The sequence below is a fragment of the Marmota monax genome, unplaced genomic scaffold (genome assembly GCF_021218885.2).
Source record: "Marmota monax isolate L192 unplaced genomic scaffold, Marmota_monax_Labrador192_F-V1.1 WCK01_AAM20220418_F8-fsc00015, whole genome shotgun sequence".
Lineage (NCBI taxonomy): Eukaryota > Metazoa > Chordata > Mammalia > Rodentia > Sciuridae > Marmota > Marmota monax.
Window position 1 is genome coordinate 7,097,895 of NW_026692194.1, and position 26,684 is coordinate 7,124,578.

At 35.5% G+C, this 26,684-nt stretch overlaps 1 protein-coding gene across 5 annotated transcripts in view; it reads left to right on the top strand.

The window, feature by feature from the left end:
* Nucleotides 1–26,684, top strand: part of Usp34 (ubiquitin specific peptidase 34) — a 219,644-nt gene that overhangs the window by 188,533 nt on the left and 4,427 nt on the right. For 3 of the 5 annotated variants that reach the window (XM_046423315.2, XM_058572875.1, XM_058572884.1), the window contains 10 exons: nucleotides 37–184; nucleotides 5,466–6,100; nucleotides 8,581–8,738; nucleotides 11,785–11,863; nucleotides 13,549–13,675; nucleotides 14,296–14,403; nucleotides 15,780–15,884; nucleotides 16,001–16,125; nucleotides 17,119–17,242; nucleotides 25,453–25,532. In XM_046423315.2, coding sequence (XP_046279271.1) covers nucleotides 37–184; nucleotides 5,466–6,100; nucleotides 8,581–8,738; nucleotides 11,785–11,863; nucleotides 13,549–13,675; nucleotides 14,296–14,403; nucleotides 15,780–15,884; nucleotides 16,001–16,125; nucleotides 17,119–17,242; nucleotides 25,453–25,532 — 1,689 coding nt within the window. Of the gene's footprint in view, nucleotides 1–36; nucleotides 185–5,465; nucleotides 6,101–8,580; nucleotides 8,739–11,678; nucleotides 11,864–13,548; nucleotides 13,676–14,295; nucleotides 14,404–15,779; nucleotides 15,885–16,000; nucleotides 16,126–17,118; nucleotides 17,243–25,452; nucleotides 25,533–26,684 lie in introns of those variants that run through there. The other 2 variants (XM_046423320.2, XM_058572885.1) reach the window with 2 other exon arrangements.

A 26,684-nucleotide genomic window follows, 5' to 3' on the forward strand; every position in this document is an offset into this window, starting at 1 on the left:
TAACCTTATTTACTGCTCTTGTCATTTTATTTATAGGTGATTGAATACAATCCTTCTCAATGTCTGGATTGGTTGGCAGTACAGACACCCCGAAATAAACTGGCACATAGTTGGGTCTTACAGAATATGGAAAACTGGGTCGAGCGGTTTCTGTTGGCTCACAATTATCCTAGAGTCAGGACTTGTAAGTCAAATGTTCAGAATTTAGCAAACCATTTATCATTATTGTTCATTTTGGATTTTTGTTTCTTTTTATGGTACCTACCATATGCCTATTATATAATACAAAGCTCCTGGAAATGTTGTTCTTAAAGGCTAGCGTTATATTGGTATTGGGACTATGGCAGTGTTTTACAAATATCTACAAAATATCTGTAGTGGTTGGGTTTGTGGTGATGGTGGTGGGGTTTTTTGTTTGTTTGTTTGTTTGTTTGTTGTTGTTTTTGCTTTTAAGAATAGGACACCTTGACCAGATGTGGTGGCACATGCCTATAATCCTCTGTAGGCTGAGGCAGGAAGATCACAAGTTTGAGGTCACCTGCAGCAATTTAGTGAGACCCTGTCTCAGAAAGGGTAAGGGTGTGGCTCAGAGATTAGGCACCTCTTGGATTCAATCCTTAGTACCAAAAAAGAAAGAATGAGAAACCTTGTTCTTTCTCAGGGATATCATCCCTACTACCATTTTTGTTTCCTTGCTTGACAGATTGATGAAGCATGATCAGCTTTAGTGAAGGAAGTAAAAGATCAGAAAATCCTGTCTTAAAAGTGACTTTTCAGGAAGCTAAGAGTAAGGTATTAATAAAGTCAGAAAATACTGACTGGAATTATGAGAGTTAAATGATAAACACCTTTATTGTGCATAAAGTAAATAGAAAATAAAGACCTTGGAAGACAGACAGATACATGAAAAAAAAAATTTACAGTAGGAAATTGCTTACAAATATAGAATGTATTCACTTGAATTTAAAGAAATGAAAATCAAAGTAGGTCATATTTGAAATTTTTACTTATTAAAACCCTATTTCCTAGCTGTCTACTGAAAGGGCCTCAAATCAGTGAAACTCAGTTAACAGCAAGCACGCACATCAAGCACCCAGAAGTCAGATTTTAAACACTGTTTCCCAATAAAAGATAGACAAGGGGGTTACCAAAAGGGCACAGAGCTTCTAATAGCTAAAACAGGAACAACTTAAGTAAAAGAGGAAATAACAAAACACTGTTATAACCTAAAGTACAAAATAAATATCCTTGAGTTCATACTGATGTAAATACATGGTCAAATAAAGAAAGAAAGAACAAATCCATATAGAGTTCCAGAAAATTGATATATACATCCCAGAAACTCCTCATGCCCTGAGTATGAGCTTAGTGACTTAAGAATAAAGCGTGTAGAGATGTGGGAAATAACTGCTACAATGAAGAAAGTTGATAGTCAAAACAGGTTATTAAGATTAACATCACTGGATTCATTACTAAGTTGATAGTGCATACCTTTGATACATTATGTAATGCTTTATTTTCTGTGATCTTCCTCAAGTTTTTATTCTGAGTCAAACCATGGGTACACATTAAACTGAGTTTAAGGAACATTCTATAATCTGACCAGTAAGTACTACTCAAAACTAGCAACATTATTAAAAATAAGGATGTCTGAGAAATCGTCACAGCCAGGAAGACGTTAAATGGTGATTAATATATACTAGAACTGGGGACATACCTCAGTTGGTAGAGTGCTTGCCTCGCCTGCGTAAGGCCCTGGGTTCAATCCCCAGCACCACCAAAAAAAAAAGGTAATCTATCCTAAATGAGATCCGGGAACAAACAAAAGACTATTAGGTAAAACTAGTAAAATGTACATAGTAAGGTGCCAGACTTGGTTACTCAGTCCCAACAAATATAGCATAATAATAATTGATGTTAACAGTAGAGGAAACTGGGTGAGAGGTGTGGGAATTCTCTTCTACCTATTCTAAAATAAAAGGTTTTATTTGAGGGAAACACCTTGTAGGGAGGAATACACATGGATTGCTCTGCTCATGTTTTTTTCTGACAGTTTAGTTGTGATACCTAGCATGACTGCTGGTTGGCATTTGTTTTCTGACCATTGATCATAAAACATATAAAATAAGTATGCTGAACTAAAAGAATTTAACTGGTTTTCAAATTAATATTCATGACAGTACTAAGGAAATGGAAGTTTTGTATATTGCAGTGATATTGTAATGTTGTTACCCCTGCAAAAAGCAATTTAGGTATATATACCATGATTTCTAAAAACGTTATTCCCTTTTTAACTCCATTTCAGGCATTCTAGTGTAAGTAAGATGTTCAAAATATGGATTTCCAGCAATATTCATGATTGTGAAAAATTAAAAACTTCTCAGTTAAGAGCCTGGTGTGGCTGAGTGCAGTGGCACACAACTGTAATCCCAACGAATTGTAAGGCTGGGGCAGGAGGATTGCAAGTTCTTCAAAGCCAGCCTCAACAATTTAGCAAGAGCTTGTCTCAAAAAATAAAAAGGGTTGGGGACATATCTCAGTTGGTAGAGTTCGTTGGTAAAGCACCCCTGAGTTAAATTCTTGATTGCCAAAAAAAATAGAGCCTCCTGTGGTGGTACATGCCTGTAGTCCCAACTACTTAGGAAGTGAAGGCCCTTTGCAGCTTAGTAAGTCCCTTTCTCAAAATAAAAAGATAGAGGGGCTGGAGCTGTGGCTCAGTGGTAGCGCACTTGCCTGGCATGTGTGAGTCACTGGATTCGATTCTCAGCACCTTGTATGAGTAAATAAAGGTCTATCAACAACTAAAAAAATTTAAAAAATAAAAATAAGTAGAAAGGACTGGAGATGTGACTCAGTTGGTAAAGCACCCTGGATTCAATCCCCAGTACCCCCCCCCCAAAAAAAAAAGCCTAGCAATAAAAGAACAACAACAACAAAAAATACCTGCTCAGTGAGAAACAAATTGCTGTGCACCATTTCTGAATTACAATAGTAATGACTGTGTGGTAATATAAAAGTTTTTTTTTTTTTTTTTAATATATGTAACTTGAAAAGGGCATCCAAGCTGGGTGCAGTGGTGCATGCCTATAATCCCAGTGGCTCAGGAGGCTAAGGCAGGAAGAAATGAGTTCAAAGCCAGCCTCAGCAAAAGCGAGGCTCTGAACAACTCAGTGAGACCCTGTCTCTAAATAAAATACAAAATAGGGCTGGGGATGTGGATCAGTGGTCGAGTGCCCCTGAGTTCAAAGAAGAAAAATAGACAGTAGTTGAAGAGTTGCCACGTAACTATAGAAAATTTGATCTAATAGTTCTATACTATAAGACTAGAATTAGAGACTCTTAGGTTATAGCAAGACAGTCTTTAGCCAGCTGGCCTGCTCTTCAGAATTAACCTTCCTAATTGTTTTGAACAGTAAACTACAAGTTAAAAGTTGTGTTTTCTCCCTAGCAGAATTTGTTTTTCATTTAAAAGCAAATAGCTTTTATAGAAATGAAGGGATAGGCTGGAGCTATAGCTCAGTGGTAGAGCGCTTGCCTAGCACAAGGGATGCACTGGGTTTGATCCTCAGCACCACATAAAAATAAGAGAAATAAAAGTATTGTGTCCATCTGTAGCTAAAAATATAAAAAAGAAAAGAAATGAAGGAATAGTTAAATAATATGACAAAGCAAAGCAAAATTTTAGAATGTAGGTGGTAGGTTCATGGGTCTTCAGTTGAGTTTTTTCCCCCCACCCTTTTAGGTGTGTTCAAATTCTCCCCTCTACTCTTGGGGATTGAATTGTGGGCCATCATGAAAAATTTTCTTGATAAAATATTAGGGTGAAGTATCAAACTTAAACTGCCTTCTTAAAACCACAAACTACTTCTCTTAATTGTAGATTTATGCAAAAATTAATCAGGATGATACTACAAGCCAAATTTTTACATTCAAAACATACCAAACTCTACCTTAAAGAATTAGACTAATCAGAAGAACCTACTGGCCAAAAAAGTGTAGAAAATGAAGTATTATACACAAAATTTAATTTGATATAAATTTGTGAAATAGACTACTATTAATCTTTCTTTATGCAACACTGAGGAGTGAACTCAGGCACACTCTACCACTGAACTACATCACCAGCCCTTTTTTACTTTGTGACAGGGTTTCTTTCTGTTGCCTAGGCTGGCCTTGAACTTGGGATCCTCTTGCCTCAGCCTCCCAAGTAGCTGAGATCACAGGTGTATGCCACCTAGCCTAGAAACTACATTTAATTTTAGAAATGCTAATTTTATTTGCTTTGAAGATATACTTATCAAATTATACATAAAATGGTAAAAAAATTAGCATATTGAAAAGAGTGTACCCTCATGCATTTGAGTCTTAAGAAGGCTCTGTAGCAAATGTTAGGAACATTAGCCCTGAGCCTAGGTTTAAATCCTACTTTTCCACTAGCTGTGTAATCTAAGGTAGGGTTATGGTTTTAAGCCATGTTGAAAGTGGAGATAGTAAAAACAGTAGCTATCACATAAAGCTATGATGTCACATAGCATATTTCCTCGAAATGTCAGCAATTTTTGTTATTGATTGTTACTGTTATTGTCTTCATTATTGTTTCTTAAGGCTAGTCTTCTAGTCTTCACCTCTTTCTCTGTGTGAACTTGGTCTTTGCTCTCAGCAAAGATTCATATTTTCCACTGTAACATCATCTACCTCCACGATGATTGTGAGGATTATATGAGATATTTATAATATTTATAAAGTATCTAACTCAAAGCCTTGCTCATAGAACTGCTTTTATAGGTGGACTCAGCTAATAAGTCATTAATCTCTCAGAATTATAAAATGGGCTTAATGACAGTTTTCAGGTATGTTGAAGGAGGAATTCTTTGGATATGAGGTTAGCCTTAGAAAACTTATTTTCCAAAATTAATGTCCTATATTTAGCTCATACCATTTTATTTGTTACAAAAGATTTTTATATAGACTGCAATCTTTATTACAAATTTTATACCATTATCAGTGAATTATTACAAAATGCCATTATTTTTTAAATAACAAGAATACCAAGACCATAAAACATTAAATGGTTTGAGCATTCAGGAACTTTTTAGTGGGTCTTCTTGCTCTCAAAGCTATGTTCTCTTTATTTAAATCATACTATTCTCTCAGAAGAAATACATGATAAAGTAAGCGGGAAAATTCTGCATCATGGTAAAGCTAATAAACAAAGAGGTTTGAAAAGTGTTCTCTTAATGTTGATTGTTGTTGCCAGTTAAAATACTCAGTGGCAGAATGGAAGGTATCTATTTCTGTCCCCCTTGGGAAATCTTTCTGTGGGGCCAAGTGTAAAGCAGAAAGATATTAAGAGATGTCCCTTTATTTTCATTTTTAAAGGGCAGAGTGGCTTTGTGTTTAATGACTGCTCTTCAGTCTATTTTATATCTTATAAGGATCTGACAGTTTTGTTTTACATTTTATAGCTGCAGCTTATCTTCTGGTGTCCCTTATACCAAGCAATTCATTCCGCCAGATGTTCCGGTCAACAAGGTCTTTGCACATCCCAACCCGTGACCTTCCACTCAGTCCAGACACAACAGTAGTCCTGCATCAGGTCTACAACGTGCTCCTTGGTTTGCTCTCAAGAGCCAAACTTTATGTTGATGCTGCTGTTCATGGCACTACAAAGCTAGTGCCCTATTTTAGCTTTATGACTTACTGTTTAATTTCCAAAACTGAGAAGCTGATGTTTTCCACATATTTCATGGATTTGTGGAACCTTTTCCAGCCTAAACTTTCTGAGCCAGCAATAGCTACAAATCACAATAAACAGGCTTTGCTTTCATTTTGGTACAATGTGTGTGCTGACTGTCCAGAGAATATCCGCCTTATTGTTCAGAACCCAGTGGTAACCAAGAACATTGCCTTCAATTACATCCTTGCTGACCATGATGATCAGGATGTGGTGCTTTTTAACCGTGGGATGCTGCCTGCCTACTATGGCATTCTGAGGCTCTGCTGTGAGCAGTCTCCGGCGTTCACACGACAACTAGCTTCTCACCAGAACATCCAGTGGGCCTTTAAGAATCTTACACCACATGCCAGCCAATACCCTGGAGTGAGTAAAATTGATACTCTTGTATCTATAGCCTCAAATTGATAAGCAGTATCTTTCTCCTTCTAATGAGGAGTGGCAAAATACAGTCTAACTTTAAAAATTCTTTCTTAATGACTTAACATGTTTGCTTTCTTGAATATACTTATATAATTTTTTATTCTTAGGAAATTGATAAATATGTGGATGCTTTCTTAAATTGAGTTAAAACTTTTATCTGTGGCAGAACTTACCTTTTTTAAATTTAGACTTTTGAAAATATATCTTTCATATGTGCCTACTGAAAAACCCAGCTTTATGGCACAGTTTTAGGAAAGTAAGTGCTATTTAAAAATTCAATACTCAGGGATTGGGTGTAAGTAGTAGAATGCTTGCCTAGCATGCGTGAGGCACTGGGTTTGAACCTCAGCACCACATAAAAATAAACAAATTCTGTCCATTTACAACTAAAAAAAAAATTCAATACTTATAATCAGGCTCTGTGTGCAATACTGAACTGAGCTACATAATCTCATATTAAGCTAGTAGCATTCCCTAGTGCTGTTTCTCAAGCTTACATTGAAATGAATGAAATGATTAAGAAATTCTTCAGAGCTGAGTGTTTTCTGTTACCTTTTTGTTGCTGTCACCAATACACCTGACACATTAGAGGAAGAAAGGTTTATTTGGAGCTCCTGGTTTTGGGTCTTAATCCATAGATAGCAAACTCCATTGCTCTGATCCCACGGTCAGGCAGCATACCATAAGAGAAGGACCCAGCAGAGGAAAGCTGCTGAGCTCATGGAGGGGTCAGAAAGCAGAAAGGCAGAGGGGAAAGGGCCAGGGCCCTCTCCCAGTGACCTACCTCCTCCAGCCACGCCCCATCTTCTTACAGTTACCTCTTAATCACTCCATTCAAACAAGGAAGGACTGACAGCTTTCACAATCCAATCATTTCATATCCCTCCTGTAACAGGAACTTTTGGGAGGTATCTCATATCCAAACCATAATTCCAAGTGTGTTGTTATACACTGGTAATCCCAGAGACTTGGGAGCTGAGGCTGGACGATAGCAAGCTCAAGGCCAGCCTCAGCAACTTAGCAAGACTCTGTCTCAAACTAAAAAAATTTTAAAGGATGGAGGTATAGCTCAGTGGTAGAGATGCCCCTTGGTTAAATCTTCAGTACAAAAAGAGAGAGAGAGAGAGATTCATCAGGATATAAGTGTATACAGTCTAAATCTTCACAGAATATTTGTAAGTTTCATATTAAAATTCTCCCTTGCATGTAAGACTATTATTCCTAGATATTACTTTTTGGTGTTGTGTGTGTCTATGGTAAACTTTTTTTTTTTTTCAATTTGTAGATGGACACAATACCTTTTATTTTATTTATTTATTTTTATGTGGTGCTGAGAATCAAACCCAGTACCTCACACATGCTGGGCAACCATGTTCTGCCCACTGAACTACAATCCCAGTAAACTGTTCTTTATAGATGATATACTGCATTGTTTTAGAATCTTTCACCCAGAAAAAAAAAACTAATTTCTACTTGAGCTAATTAGAGTGCCTCCAATATAGGAAAGAATGTCAATGTATTTAATATTAAGAAGTTGAAAGTCAAGGGTTTAAGAATGCAGAAGGAGAAGAATGAGAGTCTGTCTAACTCTGAAGGAGCCATGACAGGATTTATGTTTCGGTGGATTTGTCTTTATCACAGGTCATGTGAATAACATTTAATTGCTAAATATGATATGCAGGGTTAACTGTACCTTTGAGCACTAGATGAGTTAGAATGCTATTCTCTCCCATTGTCTCTTGTCCTTGCCATGAGTGAAATGTATCACATTTTTATTATAGAACTTACCTATTTCATATTTTTTATTAAAATGGTGTTAAGTAAACCTTTGCCATGAAAAATATAAAGCAGGATTTCAGTTCATTGACAAGTATGTATTAGAAGAGCAACCCTTACCCAACATGCATATAAATAGAGTGATATAAGCTATTGATTTTCCTGAAATATTCACTGCATTTTTTCCATTGAGAGCTTGAACTAACCATCACTCTAGAAAGATCATTCCAAATGTTGCCACAGAGGGTTCAGAAGCCGTATTAATTCAAGTGTAATTTCACTGTTCAAAATCTTCATGACAAAGCAGTGATGTCTCATTTATTAAAAGGGAACAGGGGACTGAGGTAACCTGTCTCTGGATACATCTTCAAATTTATAAAACTAGTGCTTTAAACAGTATTAACACTAAATATTTACTCTTTATTAACTGTAAGATTTATTGATTTCTTTGGTGCATAATATATTCAATTTTTAAAATAGAATTCATTACTCATTTTATGATGATAAATGTTTCTGAATAGTAGTGTAATCCAATTTGTGTAATTTTAAGAGTTAGCTAATGATCATAACATTCAGAAATGAGAAGCAGACATTGTAATGTGTCATAGGGTTAAAAGATTATCAGATTGTTTATTTGCCTTTTTTAGGCAGTGGAAGAACTATTTAACTTGATGCAGCTGTTCATAGCTCAAAGGCCAGACATGAGAGAAGAAGAATTAGAAGATATCAAACAGTTTAAAAAAACAACCATAAGTTGTTACTTACGTTGCTTAGACGGCCGCTCCTGCTGGACTACTTTAATAAGGTAAAAAAAAGACTTTTTGATGTTGTTTGCTTTGTTTTTTCAAGAGAGGAAATGGGCACTATACTTTTGACAGAGAAGTAATTTACCTTGTTAATAACTAGAAGTTGACTTAATCTTTCAGGTTATTGGTGAAACATTTAGTAACTTCAGAAAGTTTTTAGATTACCTTCCCCCGGAATCAGAAAACTTCTTTTAAAAAGTTTCTCTTTGAAATTGGTTTCTACTTGTGTGTGTATGTTTTTCAGAATCAGAGTCTTAGCTCTAAAAGGAACCTCATAATTTTCTACTTAAAACTTGAATCCTCCTGACAATTTATCCTAACTTATATTTGAGTAGTTCAGTTCTAGAGGTCTCTCAAAACAGGTCTCTCCTTCTTTGTATGAGTCTGATTGTTAATGTTTCATTCTGTTTAGCTCAGATCTCTTTATACCTGACTTTCTTATGGTACGAGTTGGCAAAATTTCTACATGATCAATTGAAAGCTATAGAAGTTATTGAATGCCTACACATTACACTAAGGAACAGCTACACATTACACTTAATTCCCATTATCCATAGAAATAAAATTTAGGCTAATTTCTTTTTCTTTCTTTCTTTTTTTTTTTTCCCCCTGGGTATTGAACCTCGGGGGACTTAATCACTAAACCACATCTCCCATGCTTTTATATTGTTTTTAAATATTTATTTATTAGTTGTAGTTGGACACAATACCTTTGTTTTTATTTATTTTTATGTGGTGCTGATGATCGAACCCAGGACCTCTCAAACGCTAGGCAAGCGTTCTACTGCTGAGCCCTAACCCTTATTTTTTATTTTGAGACAGGGTCTTGCTAAGTTGCTAAGACTAATGTCAAACTTGCAATTCTTCTGCCTCAGCTCCTGAGTCACTGGGAATACATGCATGTGCCACTGCCCCATCTAGGCTAATTTCATCAAATACTTCAAATAACAACAAAGCTTCTATATATTACCTCTAACACTTGAAGGTGTGTCATTTATTAGGCACACGTGTTTGTTTGTTTGTTTGTTTGTTTGTTTGTTTGTTTTGTGGTACTAGAAATTGAATCCAGGACATGGCATGTGGTAGGCAAGCATTTGTACCGCTGAGTTACATTCTCCGCCCTTTTCATTTTATTTTTTAATTTTATTTTAAGATAGGGACTTGCTAATATTGTCCACGTTGGCCTCGAACTTTCAGTCCTTCAGCCTCCCAATGAGCTGAGATCATAAGCATGTACCACATTATTCAGTTTAGGCACTTCTTTTTCCTTTGTGGTACTTTGAGAAAATATCACTGTAGTGACACGCCCAAGATAAGATTTTTTTTTCAGATTATCTTCCCTCAGAATCAGAAAGCAGAAGGATCACAAATTCAGGAATTTGGCAAGACCTTGTCTCAAAATAAAAAGGACTGGGGATTTGATTCAGTGGTAAAGTGCCCCCAGGTTCAATCCCCAGTAAGAAATTATTATCTTTTTTTAATTTTGACATTGGGGTAGGAATATGGCTGTCATAGAACACTTGCCTAACATGCTGAAGGCCCTGGGTTCAGTCCCTAGCACCAGAGGGAAAAATTTTTAGCAGTAATTTGAATATATTGTTTTCTCAAGGTTTAGTACTTAAAGCTTATTTTCTTTTTATTTGGTGGGGGGTGGTGCCCAGGATTGAACTCAGGGGTACTCAACCACTGAACCACATCCCCAGCCCTTTTTTGTATTTTATTTAGAGATAGGGTCTCACTGAGTTGCTCAGCACCTTGCTTTTACTGAGGTTGTCTTTGATCTTCTTGTCTTAGCCTCCAAGCTGCTAGAATTTCAGGTGTGCACCACTGCCATTCCCAGCTTGAAGCTTATTTAAAAAAAAAAAAAAAAAAGATTTTCTTAATTCTTTATTAAAAAACTGAAGCATCATGAAAAAATCTCATGATTTCTATTTCTTTATAACAGCGTTTTCTGGTACCTAATGAAATATGGTCTGTAAGCAAGAGTAATCCAGATACTTTGATAATTTTTTTTTTCTTTTGGTACCAGAGATTGAACTCAGGGGTACTTAACCATGAAGTTATGTCCCTGCCCTTTTTATTTTTTATTCTTTATTTTTTTTCCTTTTTAGTTTTTGAGGTCTCACTAAGTTGCTGAGGGTGGGTTTGAACTTGAGATTCACCTGCCTCAGCCTCCTGAGCCACTGGGATTATAGGCGTGCTCCACTGCACCCAGCTATAATTTTCATGTAACTTATATTCAAGAACAAAATAGGCTGTTTAGTTTGGTTCTCCCCAGTTTAACTCTTTCTTCCCAATAACCAACTGATGAGTGCTTTGATAATACAAGTGGGTTTTTTAAATATATTTTAAGTTGGACACAATACCTTTATTTTATTTATTTATTTTTATGTGGTGCTGAGGATCAAACCGAGTGCCTCACACATGCTAGGTAGCGCTCTACTGCTGAGCCATAAATAACCCCAGCCCCACAAGTGTTTTTTTATTATGCAAAACTTTCAACAATTTAAAAGATAAGCCCATTATCAAAATCAACATTGTTTATACTGAAACTTCAAAAATATTCTCATCATACATTTCTTCTGCTATTGTGGATAATTAAGAATTGATTGATTAATACACATTTCTCTAAGTTACTTGGATGCTTTCTTATTTAATGTTATTTCCTTTTACAGCTTGAGTATCTCTTATCCAAAGTTCTTAGGAGCAAAAGTATTTCAAATTTCAGGGTGATTTTTTATTTATTTTTACTATTTGCATAGACATTCTGGTTAAGCATGCCTAATCTAGGAATCTAAAATGTTACAGAACTATAATTTGTTAAGTGTCAATATGATTCTCAAAAACTTTGAGATTTCAGAGTAATTTGGATTTTAAGGTTTGGGATGCTCATCCTGTCTTGTATTACTAAGAAACAAATGTAATATTCTCTTTTCTAGAGATAGGAAAGAAGAAAGCTTAAGTGATAATTTTACTTCTTTTTCATCACCCAAGTGGTTTGTTTTGATTCAGAATTCTCAAACTGGACCTTATGTATTCTTCTAGTGCCTTCAGAATACTATTAGAATCTGATGAAGACAGACTTCTTGTTGTATTTAATCGAGGGTTGATCCTGATGACTGAGGTAAATCTTTTATTGGATTTTACTGTGCATTTATCTTATTTTAATGTTCTCACCAAAGATTTCTTGTTTTATGGATACAGTTTATTTAGATTGTTACAAGTAACAAGATTTCAGTTATTTAGATTAGCAATTGCTGATTTATATTCCAAAAATAATCAGGTTACAATTTTTAGGGTACTGTTTCTTTTCTGTATTAATTCCATACCTTTCTTCTCTTTTGTATCAGAACAACCATTTGAAATAGACTAATTGTATTCATTTCATTTGTAAGAATACAAACTAATTTCGTATTATTATTAAATTTATATTATCATTGTTAAAGGTCACATACTCTTTCCCAAGAACCCACTTATTTGATGCAGTTCAGAAACTAAGATTAGCATCATCAGAGGAAGCCAGTAAGATTGTTACAAGTGAAAAAATCATGTCATTCTTTCCATGATTCTTTATAATAAAGAGTGAGATGGTTTTAAAGACACCAGAGGTGCATCGTACCTTTTCTCATAATGGAAATAAGAAAACAGTACATGCCAAGAGTACCATGAGAATTGAGAAGTAAGATTGTTTTTGCAGTTAAAGGTATTACAGAATAGGAAACAAGCACGTTTGAAACTGCTCTTTGAAGAATTTGGACTTGGAAAGGTAAGTTAGGGAGCCAGTTAGATAAATGGCATCATAAACACAGAGTCAAAGAAATATTGGCTCTGGTTGAGGAATGACAAGTGTTTCTGTTTTAATTAAAAGAAAAGGAATGTAAAGAGGAGTAAGGATAATTTCATTTGTTCAGCAGATGTTTGAATGTTTACTTTGTGTCAAGTACTGTGCTAGACACTAGAGATATAGCAGTTCATACTTTACAGTTTATAAGATAAATATTGTACATAGTTTGCCATATTCAGCTCAGCATTTTGATCTTTGAATTGTGAATAGTATATAGACTTTGACCATTAAAGAGGACTAGAAGATGATGCTTCATTATAAAATGAAGTAGGGGAAAAATGGATTTATTTGAGCTAATATAATTAAAGGAATTAAAAGACTTGACAGTACAGTTTAAGGAATTGAATTCCTACCTTTTGGAGCTCTTTCACCTCCTTTCAGTCCTGCTACAACTGTGGCTAATAGCCATTCACATTGTCTTTCAACAGAGGCCTTGGGAAGTTAGTTAAATCAGTTGTCTATTCTCCCTAATCTTCCTCTTGTTGCTGCTGCTTTAATACTGGGGATTGAACTCGGGCATTTTACCACTGAGCTACATCCCTAGCCTTTTGTATTTTTTATTTTAAGACAGGCCCTCACTAAGTTGCTAAATCTGGTCTTCAATTTGGCAGTCCCTCTGCCTCAACCTCCAGAATCACTGGGATTATAGATGTGCACCACTGTGCCTGGCTGCTTTGTAATTTCTGTGGCTTGCAGTCTTAGATTTTTTGTTTGTTTAAGAAATATAAATTAAATTATTGCTTTAGTCCAAAATTGTAAGCTATCTGAGCTCTGAAGGTGAGGACTATTCATATATGTTAAAGGGGCTAACTGTAAGAGATTTTCTTGAATATTTGCTTTGCACACATGTGCATGCATACAGTCTAATTCTGAAAACATCTGTCAGAGAGAATGAGCACTACCATCTTGTGGCTCAATAAAGTAAAAATGAAATTAAGTTTTCAATCTTTTTAAATTACTTGTAGTCTTTCAACACATTGCACATGATGTATCATGAAGCTACAGCTTGCCATGTGACTGGAGACTTAGTAGAACTTCTGTCAATATTCCTTTCGGTTTTGAAGTCTACACGCCCATATCTTCAGAGAAAAGGTTTGGTCATTCCTACTTCTTATTTTTGTTACTGCTACTATTAAAGAAAGATAAGATTTTGAAATTGCAGGCCCCAGAGAAATTGTCTTTAACCTCTAGTTTATGCACAAAAGATGGGGCCTAAAGAACTAACATCCTGATGTGAAGCTGGAATGCTCCCAGGTTTTTTCTTTATGAATGCCTGAAAAATAGATGGGCACATTATAAAGTGTCAAGGTTCAGGAGACTGGAAAACATTTCTAATCACAGTAACAAGTTGTATTTTTTAAAGTTCTCCAGCTGGAAATTTCCATGGCTCAGATTAGATCATTTTTAGTTTCAAGAGAAATTACTCTAAAACATAACTCATGTCCCTATAACATAGTTGAATATGGAACTTTATATATTCCTAGAAAGTGGGACATATTCATCACTGAACTATGTACTATTTATTAGAAATCTAGCAGATTTAATAATAGTAGTAGCCATCTTATTAAAATGATCACTTAGCTTTCACCAAAGATGTTTTTATTTAATTAATTTGGATCTCTTAGAGTTATCATTCTATCAATATTATAGGGGAAAATGTGAGGAATTGTGGTCTCTCAAAAGCATATTTATGTATGCTTTTATATTTGCAGATGTGAAACAAGCATTAATCCAGTGGCAGGAGCGAATTGAATTTGCCCATAAACTGTTAACTCTTCTTAATTCCTATAGCCCTCCAGAACTAAGAAATGCCTGTATAGGTAAGTTACCTAAAAAATACACTTAAGTAAAAGCCTAGTAGAAGAATGTTTTTGAGTTTTTTAATAAGATGTGTTGTTAGGTCTCTGTTTGGAAGGCATTTACACTTTTTTGTGTAGCTCATACTAGCTAACAGGTCCTAAAAAAATCAAGTTCTGTTTGTTATCCCCATGTGGTAGTGAACAGATCACTCAGTACATCTGGGTTCTTTCACCTTCGTTTATATGTAAGTTTCTCACAGCTCTTCCTCTGATCTTCTGATCCTTTGTAAGCAAAGTGAAATCATGTCGAGTTTATGAGGTGGAAGTGACATTGTAAAGGATTGGGATGGTCATTTCACTATGAATTCTTTTGCCTAAAGATAACTCTCTGTAACTATTTTTAGGTTCTGAGTATTTCACCTTTTTATGCATTATATATTTATTATAAAATAATAATTAGTGGTTATTAAAAGATATCCCCTTGTTTTGAATTTAAAACCTAGAAACCTCTTAATATCATTATCTTTAGAAACTATTACTGTTTGTTTACAATAGAATCACATATCTCAGGTTCATGTGTGAGCAGTCTTGATATTCATGTAATTCCTGGCCTTCTCTTTCTATACTTCTGCAGTAAAAGAGGAAAGGCACATAGCCTTTCTGGTGCCTTTACTTATCACCATAGTTTCTGGTAATGGTGCCTGATCACCAGAAACTGCCAGTAGCCTGTCTTCATGAACTTGATTCTTCTAGGATTAGAGGGTAAAAATAAGTCCCCTTCATATAAAACTTTAATATAAAAGTTATGGATTATCAGTTACCCCTCAGATCCAAAGAACTTTGAATTTTAGGTCCTTCCTAAGCTGTTGTAGTTGATTTTATAAAGACACATAATCAGTGTGCATTAAATATTTCTCACAGTACTTCTCTATGAAGGTTTTCTTGCTGAAATAAAATACTAATATGTAGTGCTATAAACTTTTGTTTCTAAGACTGGGCTTTGTGGCACATGCTTATAATCCCAGCTACTGGGTAGGCTGAAGTGGGAGGATTGCAAGATCCAAGGCAGCCTAGACAATTGAGCAAGACCCTGTTTCACAGTAGAAATTTTTAAAAGGACTAGGGATATAGCTGAGTAGTAGAGCACTTGCCTACCATGCATAAGGCCCTGGGTTCAGTCCCCAGTATTACAAAAAAACTTTCTAAATAATGGCCCTATTTTGTGGTTTCTTATTCTCCTTATCCAGATTTGATTGAGCATCAGACAGAATTTTTCCCAGTGTCAGGAGATAAAACCATTTGTAATCCTGCAACTCCGTCAGAATTTATGAGTTTGAAATTAGCAGGAAGATAAAATTCCAGTGTTTTAATACATAAACTTGTGTTTTAATTTTCAGATGTCCTCAAGGAACTTGTGCTTTTGAGTCCCCATGATTTTCTACATACTCTGGTTCCATTTCTACAACACAACCATTGTACTTACCATCATAGTAACATACCAAGTACGTATTCATCTAGCTCAGTACTTGAATATGGTTGGTATTTAATCATTCTGCACACTGAAGCTTGGAGATTTATTTTTTCCATTTATTCTTATTGTACACTTTTAATATCTTAGTGTCTCTTGGACCTTATTTCCCTTGTCGAGAAAATATCAAGCTAATAGGAGGGAAAAGCAATATTCGGCCTCCGCGCCCTGAACTCAATATGTGCCTCTTGCCCACAATGGTGGAAACCAGTAAGGTATGTTGGGATGCCAGGAAAATCATGTTTCTGTAGTTCAAAGTAATTTGAAATTTTCCCCCTGGCAGTTATGAGTACATTAGACTTTAGTGGTCATGTTATGGCTCCTAAGAAAATTAGTCTCATTTGGACTTTTTCCTTTAAATGCTCAAAATGTTGGTTGAATATTTGCAAAATTAACAGTAAGCACAAATAAGAAGTTCCCTTACCCTAAAGAGCTTAATAGTAAGTCTTAGTATTTGTCACTAGGCTAAATTTTAACTGGGTCATACATCTAAATCTGAAAAGTTAGGTACTTATTATTTTTAATTTTGGCCATATAATCAAGACTTCTTTTACTGCCCTTAAATCACATTCTTCTTCACCTATGCATAATATCATTGATTGATAGATTTGTCATTAATTTTAGCCCGGTTCCTGTCCTTCTAAAGCTTATTCTAAAATAAGGCCAATTCTAAATCATAGAGCCAAGGTACATTGACACGAGATAATTTATCTTAGTTTTAGTATTTTTTAAACACTTTTCCCCCTTTATCTTTCTTCACTTACACTTCATTGACATCCTGTCTTGCCAACCCTCTTTGGATCTTAAGTATACTTGAGAAATTCTCATAAGATAAAATATTAAAAACAATTAACACTGTTATCCTTACAGAAGTAACTCAGATCTCTTTCAAAAATCTAATTTAATCCATTCTTCTTGATGATATGTCTGTAGAACTAAAGTGTCACATGTTAAAATCTTAGAGTAATTTACTTTATTAAAGTATATAGAAATAACGGGTAATTTTAATCAGTAGCATTTGCACACTGAAAATAAACTTATGAGGACTAAGATCTTAACATTACTAGAAATTTGGAACTTAAAATTAGGTTCTTTAGAATTTAAAGATTTAATCAGATTTTTAGTTAAACTTATTACATTTGCACAAAAATGCTCTTTAATTTATTATACAATTTAAGTGCAACCATTTTATCATCTTTAACCTTCAGGGCAAAGATGACGTTTATGATCGTATGCTGCTAGACTACTTCTTTTCTTATCATCAATTCATCCATCTATTATGCCGAGTTGCAATCAACTGTGAAAAATTTACTGAAACATTAGTTAAGCTGAGTAAGTATAAAAGATGAGCAGTAAATTCCACTGAATTATTTTAAGCCCCTAGCCATTCAGGAAGGGGAGAGAAAATATGAGACAATTCTTTTTTTCTTTTTTAAAGTGAATGTTTAAAAATATTAATTAGTATTTTTGGGAACATTTTAATTTTTATTAAGAAAACACCAACTTACTGGTTTCCATTGAATAGTTTCACCCACAGTTTCAGCTGGCCTATAAGGAGGGTGGAATAGGGCTGATCACTTTTCTATATAGAAGCCCAAGTCCTCCATCATCTGCCCAGCAGAACTTAAAAACAAAAGCAAAACAACAACAAAAAAAAAACTGCTCTGCCTAGGGAGACAGGCTTAGAGATGGACTTCCCCAGCCCTGGTCTTGAGGGTAAGATGAGATCTATAGTGCCAGCTGTGCTTGGAGCTGGCAGTGCAGAAACAAGCTGTGTGGGCCTGCCAGCGTGAAGCAGAGGTGCATATATGAGTAATTAGGAGGTAAGTCTCATAAAATAGGTGAGTGAGAAGAAGAGAAATTTGAAAGGGGAAATAATAGAAATATCAAACAAAACCATCAAGGAATTATGTAGGGAGAGAAAAACCGTTTCAAATTTTTTAATAGTAACATTGTCTCTTCAAGGATGTGCCCAAGAGTGTTAAGAATACTGTTTCCTTCGGGTGACTTTCCTCTAGGTCTTTAGAAGACATGTAGCCCAGAGGCTATCAAAATATCTCAGTTGGGAGAGTGTTAGACTGAAGACGACACATAGCCCTCCTTCAGATGTCACTTACTTCAGGATCAACAGAGTTCTGGGGCTTTGCGTGCTCTATCCCCTGACTTTATTAGGGATGACCCAGGGTTCTCGCCAGTGTTCTATAGTTTTATTTTAGAGGATGGGAAATAAAATATTCATGGAACCACCACTTAGATCAAGAAATAGACTGTTACCATACCCTAGAAGTGGTACCTCTTGTGCTTCATCTCAACCACAACTTCATATGGCAAAGATTTTGATTCATTTTAGGCAGGGCAGAAGATGTGATCCTGGGCTGGGTATATAGCTCAGTTGGTAGAGTGCTTGCCTTGCAAGCACAAGGCCCTGGGTCCGATCCCTAGCAACACACACAAAAACACACAAAGTGATCCTGTCTTAGATTTTCATTATCCAAGAAGAAAATAATAACAGCTCTCAGGGACAATTCCTCTTCAAAAAAAGCCACCTTTTATTGGTAAGTGATGAGCCCATATTCAGATTCAAAGGATTGTTTCTTCCACATCTTATCATTAGCTACTTCATATATATGTGGGTCTGAAATGCCAAGATGTGAGGGGCAAGGATTCCCTCAGATTGGCTATTTTAGGATTATGTACCTGTGTTGTAACACTTGATAAAAGACTAAAACCTAGCGATGGTAATGACTAAGTATGAAAAAATATCTAGTTCTAAGAGTGAAGCTTTGGTTCTAGGTAAAGACAGGAACAAAGAAAGAAACTCACTTTTGAAAAAGTTCCTGGTGATTGTGTTCATATAATTTATAGCAAAAATTGTTAGGAACTATTCTAGCTACTTAAACAGCTTTAACCAGCTTTGAACAGCTTTGCTATCTTCCACATCAACACAAATGCACTTTTAGGGAAATTAAAAATAGAGGGGGGAGGGAAAAGAGGTACATCTTCCCTATAATATATATATATAGAGAGAGTCAGCTTTTGTGTTCATGATATTTTAAATCTCACATCACTCTTAACTGTGAAGCAAGCTGCCTTAGTGTTCTCTGTATATAGCAGTGCTGTTTTATGGGAACTTCTATGAGGATGGATTTTTCTCTAACTGCATTCCTGTCTATAACATGATAGCCACTAGTTACATGTGAGTGTTGAGAACTTGATATATAACTATGGGACTAAATTTTAATTTTTTAAAATTATAACCAAATTAAAGTGCTAAATGTGGCTGGTGGCAAAGCACTAGATATAAACCAAAACCTTTATAATTGAGCAGGATAGCTGGGTGTGGTGGCGCACACCTATAATCCCAGTGGTTTGGGAAGCTGAGGCAGGAGGATTCCTGAGTTCAAAGCCAGCCTCAGCAAAAGTGAGGTGCTCAGCAACTCAAGTGAGACCCTGTCTCTAAATAAAATACAAAATAGGGCTGGGGATGTGGCTCAGTGGTGGAGTGCCCCTGAGTTCAATCCCTAGTACACTAAATAAATAAATAGAGTGGGATGAAAATTTCCTTGGTTACATCTTTTATCTTTGTAACATGCTACCTATTTTTAGTCCATAAACATAAATGCAAGAAATAATATTTAGTAATGAGAGATGGAAAGAGGATGAGTTTAAATTGATTTGAACCTCACTTGCTCAAACCTTGACATTAAATAGTCCAAAGGCCAGAATATTAAAATATTTTGACTATAGATGAGATTGTCTGAAATTGGATTGCTAATGATTTTCAATTTTGAGGAAAAATCTTTCTGGTGGTTTTTATATTGGTAACTGAACAAATTTTAAGATTTATTAGAGTATAAAAGGGAATTATTAATAATTATATATTAGAATTGCAGAAAATTGTAGAGCTGTAGGTACTAAATAGTAAAAAAAAAAAAAAGGTGGGGGGGAATGTTGTACTTTTCAAGTGAAGACAATCCAAGATGGGGTTAGAAAAGACAGAGAAGTCAGGAGAGAATTTAGGGAAGTGAGCAAAGCTGCTAACAACCATCGGAAAGCACAATGTGTGCTTTCTGATACTTGAAAATAGCATAAGTAGCCAGAAAGTTTCTGAAAAAGAGTAACAATAAAGAGCACTGGCACCGCTGATTTCTAAAATACTTATTAAAGGTACAGTAATATTTTATGGCTTAATTCCTATAACAGATTATAATTTAAAACAGTGTTTTGTTTTAAAGGTACATGTATCACTCAAAGACATGTCTTCCACCACTTTTATTCATTTTTTTTGTTTATCCTTTTTGCAAATACATTTTCTCCCCTTTCTTAAAGAAAAGTAAAACCATGTGGTACAGGTATAGAGATAGGCAGAACAGTGGAAAACAGCTCTAAAAAACTTAAGGATTTGGTAGATCCTAAAGATATCAAATTAGTAGAAAATGGGTGGTATTGAGATCTTTGGATAGCTCCTGGGCAGGGGTGGGGAGTGGGGAATGCAAGTCTTTTAATACTTTACTCATTGGACCAAAATAAACTCCAGGAGGATTAAAGATTTCCTTGCGGGGGAAAAAAAATCTTTGGAATATTTAAAACATGAGATCATGCTGATAACACCTTGAGAGTTAAAAGGCCATAATAGCAGGACATAAAACCCAGAAACAATAAAACAAGAAAATGAAAAATTTTAATACATAAAAATGCAAACTGCTGCATGGTTTAAAATGCCATAAGTTGGATTAATATATACACACTAATGGGAAAGTGTTTGCATACTGTCAGATAAATAAGAGATCTTATAATGGAATGTGGCAATTTGGGGATGAAATTTGGCATTATGAATTAAAGTTTAGGATATTCTTGCCTTTAACCCAGCAACACCAGATACAGGAATCCATCCTACCCTACTCCTAAAAATGTCAAACAAACATACAGAGGTTGTTGGTTGTTTTCACTTTGTAGTGGGTGAAAACTGGCAACAACCCAAATGTTCTCCAGTGGGATTTTAGTTAAGTAAAACCATAGTCCATCTGTTTTGTATAGACTTCTAACAACATAGGAAAGTTCCTTGAATTACATGGAAAAAAATTTTGCTTTTAAAATGGACGGGGTAGGTATAGCTGTATGGCTCATTGGTTGAGCATGGCTGTAGGTTTATCCCCAGCACCACAAGAATAAAAGAAAACAGTGTGCAGAATATAATCACATTCTTGTAAATAAAGGTATGAGCATGCACAGGGGAAAAAGGATAATACCTATAGTTTGTAAGAATACAATTATGCTTTTATTTTCTACGTTAAATGTAGCTGTAAGGGTTTAAATTCCTTATAATACTCATACATTGTTTTGGAATTAGAAAAAAATATTTGAAGTAATATGGAAAACTCATATTGCAGACTTCAAATCATACCCCTCACTTTTTTTTTTTTAAGGTTTCCTAGTTTTTTTAAGTTTTTCCATGTAAAAGCAGCAATGGGATGGTCAAATAAAATAAATCCTTAGATTTCATTATTGTTTAATTAAATTTTCATTTGCAGGAACAAAACAAAGACTTTTATTACTTTTGGTATTGACTTTTTTTTGAAAAATTTTCTTAAGACATTAATGAAAGTTAAACTGATTTTGCAAGTAACTGATACACTTTGAAAATTCAAAAACTCATCAATAGAATTAAAAAATGAGTATAATTGGCAGAAGTAAGCAGTTTAAAAATCTTATAGAAAGCACAGCTCTGATTCATGCTGCTTCTTTTCAGGGTATCAGGGTAGTATTGACTAGGGAAATGACTGGTTTGCTGCTTCCCAAAAGGCTTCAAAGGGTAAATATACTCCAGGCATCCATTGCAGATCAGAAGTCATCTTGTGCCAGCCCACAAAGAGCAAATCCATTTATGCTAGGCTGATAGGCAGTAATCACATTTAAGAAACATTTATAACTCCAAAGTTTGTTGCCATTTTTTTATTTTGCAAGGGAAAATCTGACATAGGGATCAGAATCTTCGGTACATATTAGGACCATCAGATTGATTGATTGAATGATTTTAATTTTTTTTTTTTTTTTTTTTTTTGGTACTGGGAATTTAACCCAGAGATGCTCTACCACTGAGTAAAATCACCAGCCCTTTTTATTTTTTATTTTGAGACAGGGTGTCACCACGTTGCCCAGGCTGCCCTTGGGATTCTCCTGCCTCAGCCTCCTGAGTAGCTTGAGATTACAAATGTGAGCCACCATGCCTGGCCTGATTTTTTTCAGTAACCTATAAGGGAAGCCAGATAAATAGTAGTTTGCTTAGTGGGTATTAAGACAGAACAAAGGGATCAAATATGTGGCATTTCTAGGCTAATGTCTTGATTCAGTCTTTTGAAAAAGCCACCCCCTTCTCCCTAATAATGTATGGATGGTATAAATGCTCCTAGAAGAAACTAGGCAGAGAACCAAAACAATCAGGAGAAACCATAACTAGTAAATTTATATAAGAAATATTTCCTCCTCCTAGCAATCATGGAAGTATAAAATAATCTGATGCCATTTTACTGACAGTTTTTGAAAAATGTTGCTTTTAATGATTTACAATCCAGTGGTTTCTACATTATGAAGTATTACTTGTGAGGAGAAGATATATTTGGAATAGTTTTTTGACTTTGTATAACTAGTTCTTCTTGGGCTGTGATGGGGCAGAGTATGGACCTTGCTTGAAGATACCGGAAGTTACAAGATGAAGAAAGATAAGTGATAGAAAAGCAGATTATATTATCGTGTTTTAGATGTGACTGTTCTGTTGACTGAGACAGCCTAGCCATGTGTCTGAGAACTTCAGTGACTGCAGTTCCCCATGCCTTGTACCCAGTAAGTGAGACACTGAGTGCAAAGTAGGTACTACGGAAGGTACTGGAGGAGGGTGTCGAGTTAACAGGATATTGGCCTCTAATTTGAGTCATAGAGCTAAGAGACTTCTCATCCTCAGAGAATATGCTAGGAAAAAACTGAAACCCTTGTTCTGAGGGGGTAGCCTGCCTTACTAGAGGCAGCACAGCTTGAGAAGGAATATGTAAAACTGCTTTTTTTTTTTTTTTACTAAAAGAATACAGTATAAGAAGATCCAGGAAAATAATTTTCATATTATTAAATAAGTGTGTTACTTACTGTATAACAAGCAAATATATCAAATGTGTGATTTCCTAGATGTTATATTGTAATAAAGCTAATTGTAGTATCAGGTTGAAGTATTAAGCATATATTAGTCTAGGTTATGAGCAGATGTGAAGATGATCATGAAAATGATACGTGAATGACTGCCCTCTGGGTAAACATTGATTACTGGAAAGATTATGGGCTTTAGAATCAGAAAAATTGGGGGTAGTCTCTAAAATGTATTACTTACCAACTTTTGGATGAACCTGAGCAGATTATATAATCATGAGCCTAATGTCCTCATTCAAGAAAATGAAACAAATGAGAATAAAATATTTCCCAAAGTGGATGAGTTTAAATGTGCTTATTTGGCATAGTAGCACAAGGTCTACCATATTTTTGTTTGTTGTAGTGTTATCTGTAGCCAAGCCAATGACCCTGCCTAGATCCCAGCTGGGCCACTCGCCCAACCAAGAAAAAAGCAAATAATGTAAAAAGTAGAGCTGAATTTTATGCAGTTTGATCAAACTGGGAAGAAATAGCGAGGTTCCCTGGCTTGGTTCCCAAACAGTAGTATTAGCTTTTTGATAGCTATGGAAAAGAAGAGTAAGGATTATTTTACTTTGGGGAATAACCAGGGATTAAAAAAAAAAAAAAAAAAAGCTTATAGTGAACAGTTCTTCTCATGAGAGTGTTTGTATAGAACAGCCTTTAATTCAAGGATTAGCAGACTTTTTCTATGAAGAGCTAAATATTTTAGACTTTGCAGTCCACATGTGGTCTCTGTCACATATTCTTTGTTTGGCTTTTTAGATTTTTTTCCCCAAGCTTAATTTTTAATTTTTAGCTCATCAGACCATACAGAAATAGACTGTGGGTCAAACTTAACCCAAGAACCATAATATACCAACCCTTCTCTCATTTTATGGGTAATTAAGATTAAGGAATAAGGGAGCATAGAAACACTTTCCCGATAGCCACAGGATTGATGACAGGTTCTTTGCCTATCTGTGTATGATGTTACAGTACGTAAATGCTTCCAAGCAGATTAGGTGAGAGTAAAGGAGAAAGATGAGAATTTTCCTTGAGTTTTTACAAGGGTACTGACGAATCTTGACAGGGGAAAAAAAAAGCTTATCCACAAAAGGGATTCTAGGTGTCCTTGGTAAGTTGAATAACTGGCTGTTCTAATTTGCTTGTTAAGATTTTTCTCAAAATCCTTAGTGTAGTAAAGGGATTGGCAAACTATTAACTCACTTGCTGTCTATTTTTGTGTAATCAGCAGCTACCTACTAGATAAGAGTAGGTTTCATATTTTAAAATGGCTAAATAAAGTCAAATAAGTGTGGCTCATGAAAATTATGAGATTCAAATTTCCAGATGCACAATTTTTTTTCTTTTATACTTCAGTAGATTTATACTTCAGCCACAGCCATTTATTTAGTATTGTCTGTGCTGCTTTCATACCACCTTGACAGTTGAGTACTTGCAGCAGACATCCTGTGGCCACAAAGCCTAATTTATGATTTGGCCCTCTACTGAAAAGTTTGCCAACTCCTGATCTAACCATACTTTTTACCTGGAAGAGGATAGCTTATGTTATATTTCTTTAAATTTACAGTTTCTTTGGGGGTGGAGAGATGTGGAGATGAGAAATTTATGTAGGTCTGTGGCATTGCAATATCTTGTAGTTAGACAGGTAGGAGGGTGGGAGGATTAAATCCCATATAAATATATTTGACATCTGGAATAGTCAAGAAGAAGAGGTTAAAATCACCAAGTTTCCTGGGCTGGGGGTGTGTGTAGCTCAATGGTAGGGTGTTTGCCTAGCATATGCAAGGCCCTGGGTTCCATTCCCAGTACCACACCTGCCCAAATAAAAACAAACAGATGATCGAGATTAGACACTCTTGAAATGTCAGATATGGTCCACCCAAAAGCTTGTGGGGACAAGGCCAAAAAACCTGGTAGACTCAGAACAGTATTTGTTCAAATATACCACAAAGATAGTTCTCCCTATCTTTGGAGAAGCACAAAGAGGAAATTATGTCTTCTAATTCTCCACATCTCCCATTTGATCTTTTCTGTCTCCCCTGAAATAAACTATTGCATGGAAATTTTCTAATATGCAGGATAGTAATACCTTTAGTCCAAGAAAGCTTTGAAGGGAGAGTTGTTTAAGTTGCTCAGATCCTTCTGGGAATGAGGTATGGGATAAAAGTAAATTCAGAGTACTGTTAAATACTTCACTGGTTAAACATTGGAATGAATTCTTCCCCTATAAGTACTTTTTGTATTTCTGTAATTATAGAAAATATGTATAGTTATAACCAGAAACAGCTATAATTTTTGTATCTGCAGTTTAGTATCTCAGTAGTGTAATTTATAACCTCTTCTGATTTCTTTTTAAATATTAGGTGTCCTAGTTGCCTATGAAGGCTTGCCACTTCATCTTGCACTGTTCCCCAAACTTTGGACTGAGCTATGCCAGACTCAGGTAAAGCACATGAGTTTTAGATTTGGTCTTTATCTCACCTGGCCAAGTGGTCAGGAATTTTAGGAACAATGGGTTGGAAACTGGTTATGTTTTAGAATTAATGGAAATGTTAGTTTAATAAACCATGGACATCTAGTTTCCCTTTTGAGGCTCTTTCTTTTATACTTCAGTAGATTTGTATCACAGGAAATATTTCAAATAAGCTGTTTATAATTGAATTTCATATCTGTAGGTCAGTATCTACATTTGTGGGAAAAGTCTAAAATGGGGAAATACCTGGGGAAGAAGCTTATGTCCCTTTCTCTCCCCTCCACTATTCCAAAATCTTTTAGCAGAAACCATGTTGCCTGGTTAGTTCTTCCTGATCTTCAGTTTTTCAACAGTTTTATGCATTGTTTTCTTACCAATAGTCTCATGAGAATAGGAAAGCTCCTACCTCAAGTGTCTTTAAGAGCCAGCTTCTTAGAATAAAGTAGGCACATAAATAATGCTTGTTAAATTGAAGAGAAAGAACTGGGAAAACAAGCAAACAAGCCAGACTGATCCTAAGGTTTGACTCAGTTCTTGGATCTGGCCTAAAGAATCCCCTCTCCCTTTAAAACCTGAAAGAAAAAAATCTTCTTTCTTCTTGATTGCATCTGCCTTACCCCAGTGGAAGAGATGAGTTTGTTGATCTTCATGGGCACAAATTTTTAACCACATTATAGTTTCACAAGTATGGTCCAGCCTCCAACTGGATGTTTCTACTAGATGTTTGTCACAAAGTACTGTAATGATTGTTATTCATTATGTCCTTTTCCCAAACTGAGAGGTCTTATATGGTATCATCTGTTTCTTTTGGTGAAATGTTACTTTCTTTTCTTCAGTAGGTCTCCTTGAGAGGCATGGGTCTCATTTAGCTCACACGACTTAAGAGTGTGGTAGGCATTCAAAAAGTGACTCTGCGCCAGGCTGATGGCAAGCACCTGTAGTCCCAGCAGCTTGAGAGGCTAGGGCAGGAGGATTACAAATCCAAGGCCAGCCTCAGCATTTTAATAAGATTCTGTTCAAAAAAAATTTTTTAAAGGAGGGGGAGGGAATGTAGCTCAGCAGTAGAGTGCCCTTGGGTTCAGTCCCTAGTAACAAAGGGGATGAGGGCTCCCTGGTTGGTTT